The 25689-nt window shown below is 40.5% G+C and overlaps 1 protein-coding gene across 1 annotated transcript in view; it reads left to right on the top strand.

Annotated features, from left to right (window-relative positions):
- The window catches only part of SLC1A2 (solute carrier family 1 member 2), an 85741-nt gene that overhangs the window by 42215 nt on the left and 17837 nt on the right, over positions 1 to 25689 (top strand). Inside the window, exons 2-9 of the mRNA XM_058807563.1 lie at positions 9070 to 9209; positions 10506 to 10658; positions 11279 to 11529; positions 14939 to 15098; positions 18085 to 18211; positions 20040 to 20273; positions 21008 to 21202; positions 25130 to 25264. Of these exons, the coding sequence (XP_058663546.1) occupies positions 9070 to 9209; positions 10506 to 10658; positions 11279 to 11529; positions 14939 to 15098; positions 18085 to 18211; positions 20040 to 20273; positions 21008 to 21202; positions 25130 to 25264 (1395 nt within the window). The remainder of the gene's footprint in view (positions 1 to 9069; positions 9210 to 10505; positions 10659 to 11278; positions 11530 to 14938; positions 15099 to 18084; positions 18212 to 20039; positions 20274 to 21007; positions 21203 to 25129; positions 25265 to 25689) is intronic.

The raw sequence follows: 25689 nt of genomic DNA, 5'->3' as shown, positions 1-25689 counted from the left end.
ATCTTTATGTTAGGTATTATACTGTCTAGTCTAAACCACACTTTCTTGCTTTAGACTCTGAATGGTGCATAGAATAAAATCGCTGAAGATAGAAATGCCCCTCATTCCAAACAAGAAACAAACTGGTGTCCCTTCTTGCAAATAGAACTGATATCCCTCTAAAGTCTGAAATACAGAGTAAATCTGAATCTTGCCAAGAAGGACTGTGGAAGCCTACAAGGACACTTGTCTGCATGAGGTCTGAATAAATACCTTAGCTTTGTTCTTACAAACTGTAGCTTAAATGTTTTTCCATCAGGCTTTTTCATGACCCTTAAATCAGAGTCAGTTAACTCATACATTCCAATACACACACTCTAGAGATGTCCAGGTCAGTTTTTCATAAGACTGGGTAGGAATGCCTGAAGGCAATGGTCTGCAGGGTCCCAAAGACCCTGCACAGCTGCCACATGGAAGGACACCTGTAAAGCTTCCCATGGCCCCCTCCATCAGACCCACCATGCAGAGAGTGCACAGGTGGCGTTACACATCTCCCCTTCTGCAACTTACTGCAGAAATTTCTCTCTCTCATCATTTCTAACAGCTAGGTGTTATCCTGGTTGCTTTATCCCTATGTACCTGACACTTCAAGGAGTTTCTAGGTATGGAGGTACATACACGTCTGTATAAAATACACTTCTATTCTTTCTAACAAAATCCATGTGATTCGATGTGATCTCTTGGCCTCATGTGGTTTATGGTGCAGGGTTCTATGAAAAGTGAATTTAGTTCACAATCTCTCCATAGACTCTAATATTCTTTTCCACACAACATGCTATGAAATGCTCCAAGATATCTAAGCTGTAAGTCAATAAGAAAATCTGAGCATAGGAAAAGGCATTGTCCATGCATTGGTCTGTCTAAAGAGATTATTGAAAGCCATCTATGTGGCCATATACAGGATGTGTGATTATGAATAGAAAAGAATTCCTGCCTGGCAGATTCACCATCTTTACCTCTCTTACTATTCAGACGTATTCCTGTAGCCTAGTTAATAAATAAGTCAATACATTAGTCAGTCAGATATAAAGAAACCTTGAGGGGGGAAAAAGTCTCTCTTCCACAGTGATATATATGTTTGTGAAAAGACTGGATAGATATGGAAAAAAGGATCATACACTTGTAAAAAATTACTGTGGTATTATATTTCATTTTCCTTTGCACCTGCTATCAAGTACAGACTTCTCTCTCTCTCTACAGGACAATTTAGCTTCCCAAGTCAGATTTAAAAGCTGGAGAAACTCTTAAAGGAAGCATTTAATGAGCAGAAATCTCATGGCTATTCTAATAGGGTTTTAAAAGCGTAAACAAATGTAGCATAAATTTAAGGACTGCAAACTCAGGTAGATCATGAAGAGTTGTTTTCTTAAATAAACTCATGGAACAATACTTTAAAAAATCAGAAGAAAGAGATGAAACCAGGAACTAAATCAGAGTAAAAAGTAAGGTCACACAGACCACTGTTCTTCTCAGGTTCAGTGAGGATGCTGTTGATCAGCAACTTGAATATATAACTGGAGCACCACAGAACTATTTAGGTTGGAAAAGGCCTTTAAGATCACTGAGTCCAACTGTTAAATCTTCATTGCGAACTCCTCCACCAAACCTTGACCCTAAGTACCACATCTACACTAACTAACTCCAGGGTTGGTGACTCAGCCGCTTCCCTGGGCAGCCTGTTCCAATGCTTTTTGGTGAGGAAAGTTTTCCAAATTTTTAATCCAAACCTCCACTGCTGCAGCAGGAGGCCATTTTAATTGTTTTATCTGTAGTTGCGTGGGAGAAGAGACCAAACCCCACCTGCCTCCAGCCTCCTTTCAGGCAGTTCTGGGGAATACTAAGGTCACCCCTGAGCCTCTTTTTCTGCAGGCTAAACAATCCCAGCTCCTTCAGGCTCTGCTCACAAGACTTGTGCTCCAGACCCTTCCCCAGCTCCACTGCCCTTCCCTGGACATATTCCAGCATCTCAATATCTTTCCTGTCGAGAGAGGCCTGAAACTGAACACTGGATCCAAGGTGTGGCCTAATCAGTGCTGAGTACAGGGGACAATCACTGCCCTGGTCTTTTGGCAGCACTATTGCTGATCCAGGCCAGGATGCCATTGGCCTTCTTGGCCACCTGGGCACACACTTGGCCCTACCCTGGCTCATGTTCAGCTGCTCTTCTCCAGCAATCCTTGGTCATTTTCTGCTGGGCAGTTTTCCAGCCACTTTGCCCCCAGCCTAGTGTACTGTCTGAGGTTGTGATCCAAGGGGAGGACCCAGCACTCTGTCCTGTTGAACCTCATGCCATTGGTTTGTCCCATTGATCCAGCCTGCCCAGATCCCTCTGCAGAGCCTTCCTACCTTCCAGCAGATCAACACTCCCACCCTGCCTGGTGTCATTTGTGAACTGACTGAGGGAACACTCATCCAGATCATTGAAAAAGATATTAAACAGGACTGGCCCCAACACTGAGCCTTGGGGAACACCACTGGTGATTGGCCCTCAGCTGGATTTAACTCCAGTCATCTCTGGGCCAGCCATCCAGCCAGTTTTTAACCCAAAAAACAGTGCACCCATTCAAGCCATGAGCAGCCAGCTTCTCCAGAAGGATGCTGTGGGCACAGAATGTGCAGTAAATGCTAACGCAGAGGAAACAACATGGCTGTAAATTGTTCCAGGAGAAAAGTTCTTTTTCCTGCTACACAAAGGCAAGTCATACTTGAGGGTGTTGCTTATAATACCAGTCCCGAGGCCAAATCAGGCTCCATAGTAATTCTCCACTCAGAATTCATTAATGTCTTACAAATAAGAAGAAAAAAGCCTACACAACGCACTTAAAATTCAATCGAAGGGCTTAGCAGCAGCAAGCCATTTAAAACCCTTGTTACTGCAGACTCTTTTTCAGACTGAAGCTTATGTTACTCTTGTTTGTAAGATTTGTGTGTTTGGTTTTGCACTTTTTTTATTTTTGTGCAGAAGCTGAGACCTGACCATATTATTTTACTGATATATAATGCAACATTTAACAACTGAACATTACATAGCAGGACTGATGCCAAAGCTAATGTGTGTTTTCCACAATAAAAATACTTCAGCTGTTTCATCTGCATGGCCTGTCATATTTTGGCTCTATATGCTGAGCTTTACCAGTTCCAGTGTGGTTTGAAAAATATATCTAATATAAGAAATGGAACCTCCAAACTATAGCGCATGGCATGGCACAGCGTTATGATAAATTCTGAAGCTGTCTCCCTAAAGAAGCTCAGCAGATGTTGTGCTATAATTAATTTAAGCAGCAGAAAACACTATTTGAACTCAAACTAGAAGTTTCTTGGTGAGCTCACGTTTGAGCCCTAATTTCAAAAGTTGTGGCAAACAGTTTGGACTCCTTCCACCCAGCTAGTGAAATCCCTTTTGTTCTGCTGATGTTCCATATGTTTTCCTAGTCACTCGTCTTTTGTCTAGCAACCAGAGCAGGCTTTTCCTACATATGAGACAGGAGTAAACTGATCATGGGGTGGAGCAGATCCATACTCCCTCTCCCTGTCACGAGCACAGCATGTTATCCTTAATAATTAATGTTATACTGTCTCTCCAGGGAAAAGGGGAGAGATTAGCTGCTAGCAAATATTCTTCAGAGCATATTAAGTTCTCATTTACTCCCATGCAATCCCACTGATTGCTAGGAGGAGCTCTGTCAGTGAGGAATCACCAAGGTTGCTGTCCACCAAACTTCATCAGACCATTTTTGCAATGGCTTTTCAGATCCAACCATGTTTGAACCACTTGTCTAAGTACTTAGAACCACTTGTCTAAGAATTGGCAAGACGAGATTTGCAGTCCAATCACTTTTTATTCTGAGATCAAAAAAGCTGATTCAACTTTCTATGTCTCCTCTTTTTTTCTTCTTTCCTTAAGAAGAACAGTCCTTCTAGGAACAATTGGGCTTTTGTAGCTGCTGTTTACTCATTGCTTCAGAAGAGACCAGTGCTTTGTCTGACAATAAATATGTAGCTCAAGAGAAGTTCTTAAACCCTGATTTTAAGCCTGTCTGTCCAAGGTTGTTTTCTCAAGAACAGCTCTTGCTACCTTGATTGAAGCAATTGCTACAAAACAAAGCAGACTTTTATACTGAGAATACCTGCTTGATGAATTGACAGAGCTGAAATACCTTGAACAGAATAAGCATGGTCTCTGTTAACTTACTTTGTCCTCAGCATCTGTTTTCGGTAGCCTTGTTATGGCCTTTGCCTACATTTTTCATTTAAATGAAAGATTATTTTTTCCCTTCTAGTCTGTAATCTAGGTTTATGCCAAGATGGGGGAATATTTGGGAGACAGAGAGTTCTTTCCCCGTAACTGACTGAAAATAAAAGGGCATTGTCTCTCAAGCACTGTGTAAATCATTAACCCTTAACTTTTGTGAGGAAAGGAGTTACATTTGGTGGCAAAGGAAAAGCAAACATTCCCCCCATCCTTTTAGTTCTGGAAACTTCAGTGTCAATACAAGAAAGAAATAAGAAGTTGAAGAGATACAGAGAGCAGACTAGTCCAGAGGGAACTGAGAGAAAACCTAAGGAAAATGCTTTAGGAGGAAATAGGAACATACCAGGGACCTTAGTGCTTTAATAAATGATTTTCCTGCATTTTGGCACATTATGTGTAGCAACCAGCAAGAGAAACAGACTACAGCCTAAAAAGTGCAAATAAATAGATTATCTCATATGGCACTGTATATCTTACATGCAAACCTATCTGTAAATATTTAGATAATGTAAATTCAAATGTTTATGGACAAATTCTTTTTCTTGTACCTTGTGCACATTGTGAAGATGAGGGACAATAGCTAACTTTTAGATTATTCAGGCAAGAGGTTGTTTCTTTGCTTAAAAGGGAGTAAAACTGAAGTTAATTCTGATACTAAGTTCTATTAAGGCACTTATGTATCACCTTGTCAGGGTAAAGCACATTTGAAATCAGTGAAAATACAGACTGTTAATTTTGGGACAGTTTTGTACTCTCCTAAGGTGAATAAAAAAAAAAGCAACTCCTGGGCTCAAAGGAGTTTCTCTCTTTTCTAGGGAAAGCCTCAGAAGGGAGAAGGGTAGGTGGCAGAGCTAAGCAGAACATCTTGCTAAATAATTCAAAAGCTACAACATATGTCTAGCTCTTGGTATGTGCTGTTTGGTATGATCTGCTGTTTCATGTGACTACTTACTACTTATTTTCCAATATTTGGTTCATTTTTCATAAACCCTGTCAATGTTATTAAGCATCTGTAGTTAGCAGTAAATATTATCATCTTTGAAGGTCTCCATACTTATGAGTTCTCTGTGGAGCTGTTTTGGAGCTTAGCTGTTTGGCTGCTTGTCATAATGACATAAAAAAATAATGATCAGAATTAATTAATGTCTTTATGTTCTGGCCTCAGTGGAGTTAGACTAACTTCAATAGGCACTTGTTGCAGTTATCTCATCATGTGACTGCAGGTTTCAGGTGTGAAAATTCTGCATTCTTCTGGAGCCAAGTATCATTTACAAGATGCAAATAGAGGCACAAAACCAGCACAAGGAAGATATCTCAGTCCATAAGATAAAAATTAATTTCCAAGACTCTGAGATAAACAGATTTTCCTCTTCTAGTAATTGGATAGACAAATTTCTGTTGCAAAATTCCAATTTTGTTATGTGTTACACAAGAAGCTTCACTTATCCTTCATAGAAGGTTTATATTTCACTATTTTTCTCTTCCTCTCCTCCCACAACACAGTCAAAAGCCTGGAACAATACTTCCTCTCTGGTCCAGTGATAAATATCTCATTGTTGAAAAGCAGTGGTAACTCCTTTATGGTACCATTTTTCATGTTCTGATATTCATCTGTCATCACTCTTTGTAACATGGTTGCACAGTTAGCATGTTTTCCTACTGTGTTTTTTTCCTTAAAAAGCCCTTACTTATCAGAATTTCACTCTATGCCTACAATCTTGAAGTAGATGGAGAGCGTGAAACTTTGAAAAGTGGAAAAGGTTCCAGGAAACCAAACTAAGATTAGCCCAAAGTAAAATCATCAAGTACTTCTGTTTACTGATCCATTTCAGTTCCACCCAATTATTTACTAAGTGAGCAAGCCTCCAAGGTTTTCTTTTGAATTAGTTTCAGCTGTCCATATTTCAGAGTTTCTGAGGAGTAATCTGATTAACCTGTAGTGAATAATAGGCCAGAACAAGTTATATATTCATCCTTGGAATGCAAGTGAAACTAGTTGTAATCCTTGGTTGCAAAGTTTGGATCCCAAGTTCCTTGGGGTTTTGGCACATTTCCACCAGTGATTTCATGGCTTTGGGGCCCATGTGCATGAAAAGTGCAGACACTGTCTCATCTTCCTTGTAATTCCTCAAGTTGTGCACATTATCCCTTGGCTAATCCTCGTGTATCTCTGATACTTGCATGGATAAGTCTTTGAGAAGAAGGCAAGCTTCTCACTTGAGCTGTCAGAATGTGCACTGGTATTCTTTGTTACTTCACTGTCAGAAGCACATTTTGTTGTGACAACCCTTGTTGAATATTTTTAAAATTGCAGAATAAAGGTTACAACACTTGGAGGGGTTTTCCCCCTTAAAAAAAATAAGAAGGAGTATTCTGTAGTGCATTTTGAAGTTTGTTTTTTTTTTTTTTTTTTTTTTTTTACCATCAAGTATATTGGAAAGAAATGCAATTTCAGTTTGAAAGGGAAAATTGTAGAAATATTAGCATCAAAATTTGGATAGCTGGATTCTTATTACATCTGATAACTTTCTGTTGAAAAACTTTACAAAGACAAGAAGTAGTACAATATTAAAAAAAAGTTTTGATTCATTGGGAATGGCTCAGTACTGAGAACACTGAAACTTCATACATTTTTTCAGACCTGTCTGAGGTCTGTAAACATCAGTCTACTGTTATAGAGGAAGATTTTCTAAAATCTTGTCCTAATCTGGCATAAGACCAGATCTCAAAAAGCATAATTTTCTTGATAATAAAAATTTTGTTCTTTACCTATTTCTCATATTTACATAGCCTTACCTTTTAGGGGAAATGTTTGATTCATAGTAGCATTTTTAATATTTTTTTCTAATACATTTTAATATTTTGTATATAAAAAGAGAATCTATTGCTATTTATATAATTTCTCAGCTATTGAGAAAATTAGAGGCATGACTTTTGCAGTCCTGCACTCATGTGTGTAACATTTTCTGTTGGGTTTGCATGGCCTGCCTTGGGTAGCAGGGGAGGAGAAGGGGTGGCTTCTGTCAGAAGCTGCTGGAAGCTTCCACCATGTCCCCCAGAGCCAGTCCATGGCAGCTGCAAAGACAGATGTGCTGCTGGCCAAGGCTGGGACAATCAACAATGGTGGTAATGCCTCTGTGATAACAAATTAAAGAAAAAAGAAAAAAAAAAAACAACAACAAAACTTATGGCACAGATAAGTGGCCAGAGAAGAGTGGGGTGAGAACCTGTGAGAAGGACAACTCTGCTGACACCAAGGTCAGTGGAGAAGGAGGGGGAGGAGGTGCTCCAGGCTCTGGAGCTGAGATTCCTGCACAGCCAGTGTTGATGACCACGGTGAGGCCCTGCAGCCCATGGGGACCCATTGGGGTGCAGAGATCCACCTGCAGCCCGTGGAGGAGCCCCACGCCAGAGCGGGTGGATGCTTGAGAGGAGGCTGGGAGTCCCATGGAGAGAGGGGCCCTGTTCCCATGCTGAGGCAGTCTGTCCTTGGAGGACTGCAGCCTGTGTAAGGGGAACCCATGCTGCAACACCTGGAGGGGCACAGTTGCCCACGGGAGGGACTCATGGTGGAGCAGTTTTGGCAGGACTGTGTGCCCGTGGGAGGGACTCGCATTGCAGCAGTTTTGGCAGGAGTGCTGCTGGTGGGATGGAGTCACACTGGAGAAGTTCACAGGGAACTGTCTCCTGTGGGAGAGACACTGTGGTGAAGCAGGGGAAGGACTTATCTCTCTAAACAGTGGGAGAAGCCTCTGGTGATGAACTGACCACTGCCCCCATGCCCTGGCTCCTTGCATCCCTGGGGTAGGAGGGAAGGGTGGCAGGAAGGTGTTCTTAGGGACTTTACTTCTCATTATCCTGCTCTTTGTTAGTAATAAATTTAACTCATATCCTCAAGCCGAGCCTGTTTTTCCCATTATGGTATTTGATGAAAGATTTCTCCCAGTCTGTATTTCAACCCACAAACCCCTCATTAAATTTTTTGTCCCCTGTCCAGCTGCATAGGGGAGTGAGTGAGCAGCTTTGGTGAGTGCCTGGCATCCAGCCAGCATCAACCCACTACACACTTCCTCAAATATAAACCAAAGCTAGTGAAAAAACTTTTTCCTCTAAGCACTGCCAATTCAATGAAACCAAAGGTTTTCTTGGGAAATGCATAGTTCTCTAACTAATTTTCAGTGGCAATTGTTCAAGTCTCATTACAAACGAGGTAAAAGTATTCTCTTGACATCAGCATTCTCATTATATTGAAATAAAATGTAAATGTTGAAATTAAATGTTTTCAAAATATTGAGCAAAATTTTATTGAATGCTTTATTTTGCAAATTAATCCTAATTTTTAAACTATTATCCTCAATTGGAATTAAATAAGGTATTAAAATCTACATTTTCCTGCTAATAAAAACTTTGTTCTTCAGCTGTCTCTTCTACTTAAGTAAAAAGCCATGGTTTTTGGGGAAACTGAATTTTCTAGCTCCATACCAATAGTTTAGTCCTTGAAACATTTGGGATGATATGTCCAGTGAATTAATTCTTATTGTATCTCTACCATTTGAGAAATAACTGCAAAAAATACTGTGATGGCTACACCTTTAGAAGGACACACCACTGCCATTTCAGAGACTTCTTTGGAGCAGTAAATATGCAGTGTTTATGAAATGTGGGAGGTGGTGGAATATGCATCAGATTCCCCAGTTATATATGATGGAAGTAATCCAGACTTTCCATTTTGGCATCTTGTGCTATAACTTCTACTTGATTTTCACTTTTTATTCTAGTGCCAACAATATGCCTAAGCAAGTAGAAGTCCGGATGCATGAAAGTCATTTAAATCCAGTGGAGCACAGATCCAGGAACATATGTGTGCAGTTCTGCCAGTCCCTCCACAGGAATCTGCTCCTGACTCTTACTGTGTTTGGTAAGCTGCATCTGCTGCTCTGGACACTCTGTGTGTATCTGCATTTGTTCCTGTGGCACCACAGCCCTGTCTGTGGCCTTCAGCTCTTCCAGCCGAGCAGGCAGAGAGGAGATAGGATGCCTATGGGCACTGCATGTGTACTGGGTTCAAAAGCACACTTTCCAAAATGCTGAGGAGCATTAAATATTTTAAAAGGCTTAATTGTGAAATATGTGTGTGATTGATGGTAATTTGGAACACCCGATCTTTGAAAAATGTAATGCCCTCTTCTCTGGCCATATTTCAGGTGAAGCAATATATAAGCTTATTTTAATTTTGCAATATATAGGCTTGATTTAATTTCTGTGTCAGGGTATTCTTGACACAACACAGAGCAAATCCACACCACTGAGGTATCTGGTTTGGAAAGGACTATGATTTAAACCCCAAGGCCAGTCAGGTCAGTGTCATCCAGTAGACCTGAATGCACTACTCTTTTTTTCTCTCAGTGATTTGGAGAGGAAAAAAAAAAAAAAGATAAAACCTCTTCAAAATTTTCTTTTATATCTCAGTTTACACTTCACTGGTTTTAAGGTTTGTCTTTCCTCTCTGTAGCTGTAAGCCAGCACTCCATGATCTCATCTTGAATATTGCCTCTGGCTTTAGCAGCTTCCATATACAGAACAGTTTGACATTTTATTGTGGTTCACTGGCTCTTTGCCTGTTTCTTTTTCACTGAAAGCCCAACAGCCATATGCAGCAAATTTGTAGACATAGTCTTATTATTGTTTGAAAAAACAGCTGCAACTGGTCTTGAGCTGCAAATTTCATCTCCATATTTTCAGCCTGCAAAACCACATACTGCTGAAATGTTTGCCTTGAATCACCTTTCAAAGGTGTACCTGATGCTGTCCTAGAAAAATGTTTTAAATACACATATATTTTTTCATTGTATCAAAGAGATAGTTCATAGTCATACTTGCTGTGAATCGTAACACAAACTTTGCTATCAGGTTTTATCGCACTTGGGCTTAAGATCACGAAAAAAAGGCTTTATGGATGTAAATATAAAATAGCTGTTCACAAAGATCACGTTATGAAAGTACACATGGCATTTTTCCCCCTAATCTATGCTTTAACAGCCTTAATCCTGAGCAGGAGGTTTAAGTTTTATCACTTTATCCACATAAATGATGAGGGGTTTGTTTGTGTTTTGAGAACATCAGCACATGGAGAAGGATGCAGAGCGTCAAAAAAAAAGGAATAAGACATGAACCCTAAGATGCCCGCCTACTCCTTTGTTTGTTCTTCCTCCAGGTGTCATCCTGGGTGCAGTGTGTGGGGGTCTCCTTCGCCTAGCAACACCTATTGACCCTGACATCATCATGCTAATAGCCTTCCCAGGAGACATCCTCATGCGGATGCTAAAAATGCTGATCCTCCCTTTAATTATCTCCAGTTTAATCACAGGTAAGATCCATTAGCCATAAATACTTTAAGATGCTTTCTACAGGAATCACCTGGTTTGCTTTTTGTGATGTAGGAAGAATAATGGTGGGATCTTGTCAGCATTTTGCAGTTGCAGTGAGTATTTCAGAGTAGATTTCTGAATAACTTCGTTGGCTTTAGTAGGTATATGCTCCACTGAATTTATTTCCAAGCAAATGCACACATGCTGCAATCAGAAATTTCTTCATATGCTGTTTGATCTAATTTCTGGATTGGAGCTTGCAAATAAAATGGCCTGACACTAGTGAGCCTAGCCTTCTTGAAGGTGTGGTGTCAGCCAGACCATGACCAGTTTGCAGAAATCAAGGGCAAAAGATGGTAGAGATCTTCTCTATTTTTCAATGCTTCCTCTGCAATTAGGTGGAGTTTTAAATGCTTCTCTTCAAATTATTAGCAGTAGACACTTCACACATAAGACCTAGAGAGAGAAGTATCTGTCTCATGGTGAGAATATCACAGGGATGAAAGCAGGCACCCAGAGGTAGTCATTACGTATTGAAAATTATAAAGGATTTTATTTTATAATTATTTAATTGGATATTGAGTGTCAATATATTCACTTGTATCTTAAACACCTGCAGGGCTGTCTGGATTAGATGCTAAAGCAAGTGGCCGCCTGGGGACAAGAGCCATGGTCTACTACATGTCCACCACTATTATTGCTGCTGTGCTGGGTGTGATTCTGGTTTTAGCCATCCATCCAGGGAATCCAAAACTCAAGAAACAGCTTGGGCAAGGGAAGAAGAATGATGAAGTATCTAGTCTGGATGCCTTCCTGGATTTGATCCGAAACTTGTTCCCTGAAAATCTGGTTCAAGCATGCTTTCAGCAGGTAAGTCCTTCTGCTCCTTGGTAATATTCTTTACATCTTTTCAGGGTTGTCTGCAGAGTTAATGTCATTGTTTAGGTTAATCAGAGAAATGATAATGTAAAGAGGTATACAGGTCTAAAGGTTTGAGCAGGTAAATGAGACAACATTACTTATAGCTGCCTTGGTTTATGTTGTCGTTATTATTTAAATTCATGGGGGTGTTTTTAATGAAGTTTATTTAAATTTTGTTATTAAGTAATCTTTAATTTTCTCCATGCTTTTCCTACAGTATCTATGGTCATGAATGCTGGCTTGGTCTTTCACCCAGGCTGAATTTTAACTTGGCTGTTAATTACAGAGATGATGGTTCTGCAATGCCCTGTTTGGAATATATGGGTGATCATCATTCCAGCTCGTTCCAAAAATGTACCCCAAAACCCAACCTCCCATAACCTCTGTTGCTGTGTTAGAGTCCAGATGAGGTGGGGATAATAGCTCCAAAGGGCTGATGCGCCTACAGGTGGCCCCATCTCACCAGCTTTGGAGCATGCTGGGAATGAAGGATGCTTGCACAATGTGTTGCTTGCCCTGTAGGGAGTTAATTTTGTCTGAAAGCTTTTCACCAGTGCTTAATCAAAACACCTTGACTTTAAGAGGTAAAATATGCTTAAGCATATTTCTTGTATGTAAGCTGCTTTTCCCTCCAACTGAATTGTTTGAAAGTAATGCAGACAGGGTTTTTGGGGGGTTGGGTTGGTTTTGGGTGTTTTTGATGTAACAGGATTTGTTGCCAAACCTGTTCTGAAGTGTTCCTGTGTGATAGCTGGTGCTGTGGTTATAGCCAAAGAAAAAAGGAACAAGAAGGGGGGGAAGGGAGAAGAGGCCATGGGAGAGTGGAAGAATGAGGGTGACCTAAACTACCGAAAGGGTTTGGATTGCTTCACTTCTTACATGGACTTCCACATAAAAACATATAATCCTTGGGGATTTAGAGAGAGAACATTCTCAATATTTCCAAATCATCACGGGAATGTCAGTCATGTGGTCAAACTGTGGGTGGCTAAACATCACATGTAATGTGAAATGTATTTCTGCAAAATTAAGTGAGGGAAAGCAGGGTGCTTATGGTTTTTTCTTCCTCTCCCTCATTTGAACTGTGGAAGAGAGGAAAATTCAGTTTCTTGTTAGTTGAAGGTGGTCAAATATCCTGACAAAGGGGCAAAAAAAAAAAAAAAAAAAAAAACAGAAAAAAGAAGAATTAAGCTACCTCTGTCAGATTTTTTTTTTAAATGTTAGTATTATTTTTTCAGTGTGTTTAATACCAAAGTTCAGGTTATTTCACTAGTTATGGATCACTAATTTCACTGATTATTTTTAAATTTAGTAAAAAAAAAAAAAAAAAAAGCTTTTTGGCTTTTCAGGATTTGATTTTAGCAGATTCCAGACTAATTTCTACTGAAAACCTCTGCCACAAAGCCACATTTCATTTGTGAAATGTGACTAGGTGGAACTTTTGCTTCTGATAGCCCTTAACTCCTCTGTAAGGAATTAGGCTTTACTTTTCTCTCTCTGCAGGAGGAAAACAACCTGCTTTAATGGTGTCAACATATATTTTATTTCCTACATTCATACAGTCTCTCTCCATAGACACTCAGAGTTTCCAAGTAGCCTTAGATGGAAGACATATTGTGCAGTAATCACGCAAAGAGTGGTTCTGAAGGGTGCACAGCAATGGTGATGAACAGTGTGTGGGAAAGTTTTGGTGCCTTTCATTGCAACAAGGCAAAAACCAGTGAAGAGGTTCATGTGCAGCTTTGGAACTGTTCATTTGCAAACTGGACTGTGGCTATCATGAAATTTCACTCTCTCCTGAGTTTTCACATGGTCCACAAGAAAGTTTGAATTTATAATGAAAATTGCTATTCCAGCAGAAAAACCATAGGACCATCTGTGAATATGAATGTGACATTTAAATGGTTTTTTGGTCTCAGATGTGGTCAGAATCTAAGCTTTATGTCAGACTCAGCATTTTTACAGATTGTGACCTTGAGCAAAGGACTGCTGAGGACCTTTAACTTAAGTGACTGTAGTGGAATTTGTGAGTGTGAAGAGTCTAATATTTTACATTTAATTTCCATTACTCGGTTCTTGCATTCTGAATACCTCACATAAAAAAGTACTCTGTTGACAAAATCCCTCAGATAAAATTTAACTCTGAAAAAAAGGAGGCAGTCAATAATGTTTGGTGGTTTCAGGACAACTGAAGAGTTTCTCATGCAAAGCTATGTAGGTTTTCTGTCTATATCCCCCTCTCCAGATTTAGGCAGCAGGTTTCAGATGGAGAGATGTAAGGTATTTTAAAACCATAAGGCTTTACACCATATCGATCAAATCTGGATCCTCATCCATAGTACTACAATGTCCATGTCAACAAGAAAGAGGTGGAAATGTTCTTTGAAAAGCTAATGCAGTTTCTGTTACCTTGCTAAGTGTTTCTAGGAGCAGGGGAGTAGGGAGCAGGTGGGAAAACATGGCAAGCCAGTCATAGCTTCCAAACCATTTTGCCTGCCCCAGGACTATGAAGAGGCTGAAAAAGGGTCAAGGTGTGAAGTGGGAGAAAAACATCCCTTCTAAAAGCAGCAAATCACAGATCTCTCTTTTTCCACTCCCTCCTTCCTTTTTCCCTAGCTGTAATCTTAAGCTCACTTCTCCTCCTACTGCTCCTTCCCAGCTTTTCCTTTACCCTGACTTTCATGTGCCACGAGTGGGTCCAAGTGGGGTCAGAAGCTGATGCCTTTTTTTTTAAAGGTGGTCAGATTTGTATCTAGCAGCATTGGTAATCTTTCTGTTATCTATCCCCCACAATCTTTTAATTAGAGATCTCAGGGCACTGTGTATATTCCATTTTGAGCTCTTGCAGTCAAGAGCTCCAAAGGTGTAAGAGAAGTGTTGGAAATGTCCTGAATTTTTGATTCAAGTTAACCATTAAACTGGGATGACTTGAGATGAACAGACCATCCTGAATAACAAGCCTTACTGCAGAGCTGCTGCCATGACTGATTTTAGAGGCACCTGGCTTTTGGTGCTAAACAAATGGTATCAGCCTGTGACACACAGTCTGGGAAGCACCCTGTGTGAACTGGCTAAAGGGACTAACTATCTGTAAAATGTTTCACTGTAGTGATAAAAAACATGCATTTGCTGTACTTTTCACACGAGAGTTATGAGGAAGACCCCCAGTACTTTATAGCACTTGAAACTGTTGAAAAATAAACTTAGTTTTGGAAGAAGGGTTTAGAGTCTGTGGAATGCATATCTAATCCTTTAAAAATATAGTTCCCTGGAATGTCAAGTGAAGACTTTTTATTATTAATTCCTTGTCTACCATATGGATGCATTCAGACTATTTCCATTCTCATCCTCCCTTCAGATCCAAACTGTCACCAAGAGAGTGCTGGTGCCACTACCTGTTGAAGAGCCACCTAATGTCACTGATTCTGCTATTGCTATGGTGAATGAGACAGCAGCACCTGAAGCCCAGATGGTCATTAAGAAGGGGCTGGAATTTAAGGATGGCATGAATGTCCTGGGTAAGAAAATTTCCTGCCTGTCAAATATGTACATGAGATGTATGTCACAGCTTTTTGCTGTGGCTAGGTAGCCAATGTTGTTTGATCTGGTCTTCAGTGCACGTTTAGTCTCTCTAGATAATCATCAAATGTTATCATCTAATGGCTGTCCATGGGTCTCTGAGATATAACAGAAACCAGCAAGTGAATTGTTCTGGATTGGCAGCTTTGTGGTTATGAATTGGAGGAGTACAGTGGCAAAGCATGTAGGAGCTACCCAAAATATCCTTTCATCCTAGAAGAAGCTGACCTAGGCTAATACTAATGCATATTGGCAAAACAGTATGGGGGAAGAGCTTCAAGAGCCAGTACTTCACACACCCCCCTGATGGATCCAAGTGGTTTCCAGTAGCTGTCTTGGGTGTGCTGAACTAATTTGGCTTGAGGCAGAGACTGAAGTGAGAGGTGGAGTGTGAACCACACCACCCAAGAAAATTCCCAGAAAGGCTTGACACATTTCTGAGTCACAACTCCCTCCTCCTTTCATCTTGGCTGCTGACCTTTACCAGCTGCAATTGTCATCATGCCATCTTGTCTGAACAAGCCAGCAAGTGGAGGTGGTAGGAAAACTTTGCTTATCTCCCACCCCTTCCTGAAGCAACTGTTCAGTCTGGGATGGGGGCACACGAGAAACAAACAGCTTCCACACCACTTCTGTTTTCTCTTATGTGTCTAGAGTCCCTGTTTTTTCATCTGAGAGAGGAGTGCTCCTCCTTCAACTCCTTCCTTTCTGTATGTGGGTGAAGTCAGTCACAGATTAGCTCTCAATTTGTAGCCTCACACCTACGCTTGAAGATGCTCTGTGACAGCACATCCACAAGGCTGAGGCTGACACCTCTCTGTCTATAGGTGCCCTCAAAGTGGGACACTATGTTGGGGTACCTGATCCCCTGCTTTCTCTCACCACTAGGCCATAATCTTTGAAGGGCAAATGGCCTCTTACAGCTGCTGAACAGCTCTTGCTGACACAGTGCTGTCTGCAGACCTTCCTGAGGTGTTGGTGAGTTGGTTGGCTGCTTTGCTTAGACACAGGGGAGATGATAGCATCTGTAAGCTGGTCTTGTTTTTCTGTGAAGCAGCCTGCTCTACAAGAGCCCTGTATCCTGCCTGCTTTCGTGACTCTCGTTCCATTCAGCATCTGTGGGCAGAGGAGCCACTTTCAGAGCTGCAAGTTGGCATTTTGCACCAGGCATGAGGCAGCAGCTCGTTGCCAGTGCTCTTTACCCTCATCTGTTTTTTTTCTCTCCCGGAATTCTCCCTATGCATTAAAATGAAACAGTTGTTTTGAGTGAGAGATGCATTGCACTTAATGTTGGGCTTGTTTTGTGTAGGCTCTGTCATGGATAAGAAAAGGCTGAATACAATTCCTACAGAAAAGAAATAGACAGTATAGCTGGGGAATTTTCTGTGGTGTTTTGACCAATGACTCTCAAATGTTCTTGAGCTTTTTGGGTCGGTTTGTTGTGGGTTTGATTTTGAATGAAGAAATGAAAATATTGTGGGAATTGCCATCTAGTTTGGATAATCTGTACAAGCCAGGCAAATTCCTGCAAATAGGAACCAATCTGACTCTCATGACTAACACAACAGCTCATTTGGAATTAATGAACAAAACTACCTATTAACATTTTCTAATGCAGATTCTGAATTCCAGGAAGTAACTTGGTCTTTGAAAAGCTTTTCATCATTTCTCTACGCTCTGTGGCACACAAACATATGCTTCACTTCCCTATTCAACTGACTCAACAAAGATAGCTTGGTTCTAAAGAATGACTTTGTATACAGGAAACTGGATTAAAAAAAAAAAATAAGAAAAAAAATCTGGTTGCTAAACCCAGTGTGAAGATATGGGACAGCCTGTCCTTTCCCAGGGTATTGGCAGCTCATATTCCCTTATCTTGAATGTTTTTGTGTCCCAATAGATTTTTTCCATAGGAATTTCCCAGATTAGTTTACAGATTTGTTAAATATTGGACTCATACAATGACTGAAAATTTAGCCTCAAAGAATGGCTGAAGATTCAAACCATCTGTCAGTATCAGTTAATAATCCAGCCCTGGGCACTGAAAATTTCTGGATATAAAAGGTTAGCATTGAAGAAACAGCTCCAAAGTAATCCATTGTGCATGGATTGCTCCAAAGATGCATCCATTGTTTTTTCACACTGATAGTCCAATACTCCAGATAAATCTACATTTGGAGCCAAATGTTACCCATTTTAAGTGCTACAATTTTGCATCAACTGATAGCCTTTTCAGTGAGGTTAAGCTGCTTATTGGGAGTTCTGTGGTTATGTGCAGTACCCACCTTCTCCTCCCACCTTTACCTTCTTCATTTAACAGGAATACTCCTGCCCTACAAAAGTTCTAGGGCTATTTTTTTTTTTTTGCCTTTCCCTGTACTCCAGGACTAATTGGCCTGTCAAGGCACTTTTGTAAAGCCTGAGAAAATTCCTCTTGGTTTCTAGAAACTCTTTTAACAATGGAGTTACAGTGCATCACTGTTACCTTTCCCATTTGCCAGGGTTCATGAGGTTTCGAATAGCTGAATGGCACTGGAAGATTACTGTATATGTATTTTTTGATGATCAGAACAATACAGGAAAAAACCCCAACAAAACTGTAATTGCACTGTGAAATTAGTAAAACATTGAAGAATAAAAGATTTTCTGGATTTGATTATGGTAGTTGAGCATGAGTGCATATTAAAAAGTCCCAAGACATTTGTAATAGCCTGTAGTTCTGATATCCTGACCAATGTGCTCTAGGATGACTCTGCTTGAGCAGGGAGCTTGGACCAGATGACCCACTGTGGTCCTTTCCAAGTTTACTTAAACTGTGATTCTGTGTTTCTGTGAAATCTGTATTTGCAGGTGGCATCAAGACATTGACTAAGTGCAAAAACTTCCTCAGAGCCTTCTTTTTTGTCTTGCAATTTTTCCCAACAGGTTTGATAGGATTCTTCATTGCTTTTGGCATTGCTATGGGGAAAATGGGAGAACAGGCCAAGATGATGGTGGATTTCTTCAACATCCTGAATGAGATTGTAATGAAGTTAGTAACCATGATCATGTGGTAAGTTTGTAGTTCTAACTCACAGAACAAAAAAGTAATTTTTATAAAGCCCTTATAAATCCTTGATATACAGATGCCAGTTTGTTAGTAAACAGTGTAATTAAATAGTTGACTTTCTAAAGCCTTGAAAGGTATATTAGAACCACAGCAGCATTATTTCCATTTGGTGAGGATTACTTAGGACCCAACTTGAAACATTTCTGAAGAGATTCTGTTCTTTGTGTGCTGAAATACAATGCATGTACCAGGAAAGACCTTTAAATGCCACATTGACTGTGGAAGTTCATTATAGAGGAGAGCACCTCAGCAAGCAAGAATGGCCCACACAAGAGTATCCCAGTCTTCCTGGGAGGTTAGCATAATTCCAGGGTATTTCCTAGAAGGTATAAGTACAAACAAAGCCTGTAGACACACTTTTTTAATGGTCTTCTTTAGTAAAAATACTTTAGCATCAAATAAAATTCCAGTAGTTTTCAGTGATGTTTAGTCCTTTCACTCATAGTTTCTGCAGAATGTCTTACAACCTTGCTGCAATGGGGTCGCTGGAAGATACCTGCCCTCTTTTTGAAGTATACCTGTTTGTGATAATGGGGCCTTTAAGAAAGTCATAACCCCATAACCCTCCAGGAGCTAGAATTTACTGTTATTTAGCACCATTTGGTAGACCCAAGACGTAATACCCTGCCTACAATATAAATATTCTCTCGTAGTCAGTGTTGCAACAGCAGGAAATCTTTCAAGTTTCAAGAAATTCACTGTAAATATTTATTTTTTATTGATGTGATTTTTATTTCTCTTCTCATGAAAAAAGGAAATTGATGTTGGGAATTCCTTTTGTTCATCTCTGTTTAGAATTTTTAGAGATTTGTTGAGGCCAGAAGCAAGGGAATTTTAGTGCGTGTTTATAAAGAAAAAAGCACTTCCTTGTGCAGAGTTACATTCTGTTTGGTTTATGATTGCTCAGCACAGACATCTGCAACTCCCATGGCACCTAGAGACTCTCAGGAGCATGGCATTGCTACACAAGCATAAAACAAAACAGACATCTGGCTCTGACAACATGTAACTCTCCATAAGAACTGCACTTTGTCAAGTTCACTGGAATGTGGCATTTTTGGATAACTGGTATAACAGCTGGCCTTGCATTTGAAGTGATTGAAGGCTTCCAGGCTTTGGGCACACTGCTTGAGAAACCATGAGATATTCTAACAAAAACCAGGAAGCACTTTTATTCTGAAAATATGTTTCCTTTGTATTGTTCTAATGATTGACAAGACAAAATAAGTAACAAAAGTACATCATTAATGAAGAATCCATAAATTAAAAAGCATTTGTCTGAATTATTGAAAGAACATAGTGGAAACATTTCCAGCCTTCAAGATATAAACAGTTCATTTCAACAAATGTTGAACTATTTCAACAAATGGTTTAACTGAAGTAAATAATGCAACCTCTTGAAACCAAATAAACAATGGGTTGTAAAAGTTACATTTTAAGAACAAATCTGCACCATTCTTTACAATGATACAAGCCTGTGTAACATTATCATATTCTTGTCCAATGTTATTTTAGGATTGAGAGCTATTCAGGAAAGGCATGTTCCATTTGATAGATGGAAAATGAAGTATATGGGGAATTTGCTGGAGATGGCCATCACTTTTAAAAAATATGTGAAAACTATCCCTTGAATTTCCATCACTTCTCGACGTGCACCTTGCTGCTGAGCCTGAGAGCTCCCTGCTCTTCTCCAGTCTGTGTTTTGTTCAGCAGAGTTTCTATGACTGCACTGCCAAGATGAGTTCTGCCTATGCTTGTTTTCTTTCTCCAGGTACTCCCCGTTGGGTATTGCTTGCCTCATCTGTGGAAAAATCATTGCAATCAAGGACCTGGAAGTAGTTGCTAGACAACTTGGCATGTACATGGTCACTGTGATTGTGGGTCTTGTCATCCATGGAGGGATCTTCCTGCCTCTGCTCTACTTTGTGATAACAAGGAAAAGCCCATTTTCATTCCTTGCTGGGATTTTTCAGGCATGGATCACAGCACTAGGCACAGCTTCCAGGTACACCTGCGAAATACCAGTGTGCTTTATTTTTTGGCAGATTATTACCTGCTGTTTAGACATGGTACATCTACTGTTCTAACCTTCACTGCAAAATCATTTTGTGCCATTGAATGAAAACTATTTGTAATACAACCATGTTTAAATAAATCAAAATACTACTTGCCTTCAGGATTCTCTAGAGAGGCTGCATCTCTGCAGAGACCTGCAGACATCTGAGAGACCCACTTTTTTTTTTCTTCCTTTTTTTTTTCTTTTCTGCCATTTGCCTAATCACTTGTGCAAATTGTGTTAATTCTGTGTTTGTTTCCTCAGCTAGGAAAAGTGATAATTCTTTTTCTTTTCAGAGCATGTTAAGACCAGTCTCATTGCATTTAAGAAAGAAAAAACAAACATTTCTAGGTTTCACAAAATGAAGGAAAAAAACCTCTCCATTTGTATTTTAATCAATTTTGGCAAAATAATTGGGCTTCAGTGAAAAGCTGAGCATTCATCCAGGCGCTCTCAAGCTCTCATCCTACATCAAGCCTCATTCATGTCTTGGCTACAGTCCCACTTCCAGTTAAATGTAGACCTAGTTTAAAAATTGTCTAAAAAAGGCTTAAATCACAGCAGAAGGTGGAAGTAGAAAATATAAACAATGGTATTAGAATTTCTCATTTTTCTCCCTTACGTGTATGTGTTATACTGATTTTAATTATGACTTCTTTGTGTTTTTTGCTTTCTCTCCCTAGTGCTGGAACATTACCCGTCACATTCCGGTGTCTTGAAGAAAATCTCGGCATTGATAAGCGTGTAACAAGGTTTGTTCTTCCTGTTGGAGCAACTATTAACATGGATGGAACTGCCCTTTATGAAGCTGTGGCTGCCATCTTCATAGCACAGATGAATGGAATTGACCTGGATGGGGGCCAGATAGTCACTGTGAGGTCAGTTCAAAAGAGTCCTTTGTTTCTACAGACTGTAAAATGTGAATGCTTTGGGTTGGGTGTCTTCTCAGTAGCTGAGTCGTCTCAGTTGGATTCAGTATGAAATCCATGGATTTCTAATAATGATATGCAAATGAATGTTTTATATATGGGTCCTGGTTCTCTGGTGGTGTGTTTTCTATATTTGCAGCCATAGTGCACGCTGGTGTTTTACACTTCTACAGTTGACAATTGTCATGGTTTAACTCTGGGTGGACACCAAACCCCACACAGCCACTCACTCCACCCCCTCACCAGCGGGATCAGGAAGAGAATCACAAGGGTAAAACTCATGGGCTGAGATAGCAATAGTTCAATTGGGAAAGCAGAAATAGTGCCCACAAGCAAAGAAAACCAAGGAGTTAATCCACTACCTCCCACAGGTGAGCAGGTGCTCAGCCACCTCCAGGAGAGCAGGGCCCCACCACATGTGACAGTCAGTTGGGAAGACAAAGGACATCCCTCCAAACTCCCCCTTTCTCCTTCTTCCTCCCACTTTATGCACTGATGATTCCACACACATGTGGTGTGGAATGTCCCTTTGGTCAGCTGGGGTCACCTGTGCCAGCTGTGTCTCCCCCCCTGCACCCCCAGCTCCCTCACCACCATGGCAGCATGGAAAGCAGAAAATGCCTTGGCTCTGTGTGAGCCCTGCTCAGCAATAACAAAAACATCTCTGCATTATCAACCCTGTGCTCAGCACAAATCCAAAACACAGATCTATACCAGTCACTGTGGAGGAAATTAATTCTACTGCAGCCAAAACCAGCACACAAAACAATGTCAATTCTAATGTAAAGCATTCTCTGTCCAATGAAATGCTTTTCTTTTTTTTGTTTAGGGGTGTGCTACAACTCATGTACGGGCCATTCACTTTCTAGAATTATATCTGTTTATATACACTACAAGAAAAAGTTATACTTAAAAAATCTTTCTATGTGTTTATATTTTCCTGTACTTTTTCTGTGACTTTGGTGACCAGGAAAAAGATAATGAACTGAGAATAGCCCATCCTGAGGGTGAGATTGTCTGTGGCATGGTCTGGATACTCCCAGACCTTTTATCTCCAGCAAATATTAAATGTAGTCTTTTCATATCAAATTGTCTTATCCAGAAGAAAGCTGAGCATCTGTAAGGACAAAAGAAAGTACCCATTAAAAAAGGATAAGAGTGATTGAAGGCTGTTTACTGTAAGGGAGTTTTAACTTGATGAAGACAGCAGGTCTGACATTTTGAATAGTTAAAATGGAAACCACAAGTGAAGGCTGCCAAGTTTGTCTTCTTCCTGTCGTTTTCACCCACACAGTTTTCTTTTATTAAACCTTTTTAACACTAAAGAAACTCCTTCAAAGGGATGTCTAATTCTGTGTTTCTTGCCCAGCTATACTAGTTCCACACTTTCCATTTGTTTACTTCCTGCCCTGACTCCTGAAATAGTAAAGCCAAGTTTGTACAAGGTTTTCAGGACTGCTTCTAATGAAGGCAGATGCTAGACCTGCATGATCCATATTTTTTCCTAAAACTGGAAACCGTCATTTCAGAGATGCCACATATTAAACTAAATTGAGACCAAGGGAATTCAAATCAGGAATCTGCTGTTATCCAGGAGATTTGGTAGGCTTGAACCTGAGTTACTCATCTTCTCTTTCTCTGAGGGATTGAGCAATTGGCTCTTCCTGATCTCACCATTTCAAGGCTGGTGTTTCCAGCTTTGCGACTGACATTTACAAAGCAGGGAGCAACTTTGGTCGATTTGTAAAACCACTGCTTTCCCTCTTCATGCATTTTTGCTATAGCAACATGACAAGAGCTATCTCTTGAGATTACAATACAAATGAAGGAAAGATTATTAGGTTTTTTTCTGGAATATGCACTTTGTGATGCTGACAATATTCAAATGACCCAGACATAACCTCATAAAGACTTAACTAGCCTTTGACCAGCCTTAGTTACTTCATCCTGGTCATTTAATTCCTCTGATTTTCTGTGTTCTTTGGGAAGGGGTGATCTTGGTAGCTAAGATGGGTTCTGTTTAGTTCTGAACTCTGCTAGCTTCATTCCCCTCCAGGTCTGTAAGTACTGCTTTACTGTGGGAAGGCAGGCAGGAGCATTTGCTCACAGAGTTTGGAAGGAATCCCTTACCAGTTTAGGCTGGAAGTGCCTGAGGATCTGGCATCACGTGCAAAGCCTGACAGCAGAGCAGAGCATCCTGCCTGCACATCTGCTGGACCTATCTGTGTGTTTGGTGAGCCAGGCTGCACTCTAACCCAGACATCTGACAGACACACTTCAGCCTAGGTCAGACCCAGCCAGACAGCATCTGGCAACTCTAAATCAGGCTAGCATCCTCACAGATGAGTTCTGGGGCTAATGGGCAAGTATTTCCTGCAGAGTCTGTTCTCCCCTACTTCTATATTGGAAGCACTTTTGTCGTTGTTGAGACAGTCATAACAAACTGAAGAACACACTGTAATTAAGAAGGCTTCTCTGTATTTATTTTACAGCATGCTGTATTTTTATACTCTTTCACAAAGTTTATACTTATTCATTGGTCAGGGTAAATCAACATAATATTCATTGGAGCAAGGCAGCCTGCCCCTCATTTATCTCTCTCTCTCTCTCCTTAGTTTCCATGCTGACAGCCTTGATAAAGCTGCTTTCAGGAGCAAAGGCAGCTCTTATCAGCTCCTTCTCTTTCACTAATCCTTTCTGACTCACAGACCAGCTGTGAGCCCCTCCTACACTTTCAGATTTGTTGGGTACCAGTGGTGGGGTGAGCTCCCGGTCCCTCCAGGAAGCCCAAAGGAAATGGCACCTGCTGTGGCACAGTTCTTGCTTTCAGGAGCTAAGGTGCCACCCACAGCCCCATTTCCCAGATTTATTCCTGGACAGCTCAGTTGTGGGACTTTTCTCTGCCCTGACTGGCTGCCAGATGCAGTCCCCTCAGAGACAGAGCATCCCTCCATTTTCTGCCACCCTAACACCTGGCATGTGTTAGGGCTCTCAGCATGTATACAGACCCTGTAGGAGTTTTTCACCTCATGTGTAGCATAAACAAGGCATAAACAAAAATCTAAATTGTCCCTCTCACCTGCTTTCCTTTTTATTTACCCTCCTCCTCTCCCTCTCCTCTTCCCTGTTTTTCTCGCCTTGACTTACTCTCTCACAAATTTATTTTCCATTCTTTATAAGACTGCCCAATGATGTTGATATTTGTTATGGTCCGTGTTGTATTTTTCTAAATATTTGAAGCTCAGACATTCACTGTACTGATCATTATCAAAATATATGAGGCAAAAACAAACACAGGTTTGGATTTATGAAAGAATCACATCAATTTTGCTCTTTCATCTAGGCTGATTTGTATCTAGGCTTGGTAGACCGCTGGCTTATATTTTGGGAGTTGTGGATACCAGGCTTTTATTCTTCTGTATTTAATAATAACTGCTTTCTCTCAGCCTTTAACTCACAATCCAGTCTTCAGGTAACATAAATAAACAGAAATGAATCACCCTGAAAATTCAACCTGTAGTCACCAAACTTTGGCATGTTGGGATGGTCAAAACTCAGGATTCAAAACCCTGGATGAGTTTGTCGAGTTTAGAAAAAAGCACAACACAGATTTGAATGTCATAACTAGCTTATAGACAACCCTCTTCTGACTCTCGGAACAAACCCCATCGATCTGGCGTCCCCTAAAAATATTCCTAGAGAAACACAAGAGTGTTGTGTTTACAACACAACACCTGAGCTTACCTTAATTTATCATTTAGTTGTGCTTTATGGGAAGAACACATTAAAAATATGGCCTTCCTAATGGTCCCATGAGTATGCAAGAAAAGTGTGTGTTCTCTTCCTGCTGCTCCCATTTGATGTTTGGTTTTGCAGTTTGACCGCCACCCTTGCGAGTGTTGGAGCTGCCAGCATTCCCAGCGCGGGACTCGTCACCATGCTGCTGATCCTGACTGCCGTGGGTCTCCCCACCCAGGACATCAGTCTGCTTGTTGCTGTTGACTGGCTTTTGTAAGTTGTGCTGACGCTGCTGCTCGGTGCAGAAAAGGCAGTGGAATAATGTTTGTCCACAGTGCTTTACAACCATTGCTATTAAAGAACTGCAAGTCTCTCCTCTACAGATAAGCCAAAGGAGGAAATGGGCTATTCAGTGAAGTAGAAGACACTGAAAGCAGATTCTCAGCTGTTACAAACTGTTACAGAGCTACTGAAGTCAGTTTCCATGAGCCAAGGGTCTCCTTGGCACACTCGTGAGCTCACAGTTTTGTATTATCTTCTCCCTAATGTTGCCTTTCCATCACTCAAGAGCAGTTTTCTAATCTTTGCTTTCGTATTTCCACTTGTTATAGTTCTGGTCTAAAATGAAGGATGAACGCTGAAAATACAAGTTCCATCAGGATGCTGCCAGCAGGTTATAGAGAGATGTGGGCATTTGT

This window comes from Ammospiza caudacuta, chromosome 6 (genome assembly GCF_027887145.1).
Source record: "Ammospiza caudacuta isolate bAmmCau1 chromosome 6, bAmmCau1.pri, whole genome shotgun sequence".
Classification (NCBI taxonomy): Eukaryota; Metazoa; Chordata; class Aves; order Passeriformes; family Passerellidae; genus Ammospiza; species Ammospiza caudacuta.
Note: the sequence above shows the minus strand (reverse complement) of the source record. Positions and strands in the feature narration are given on the sequence as shown.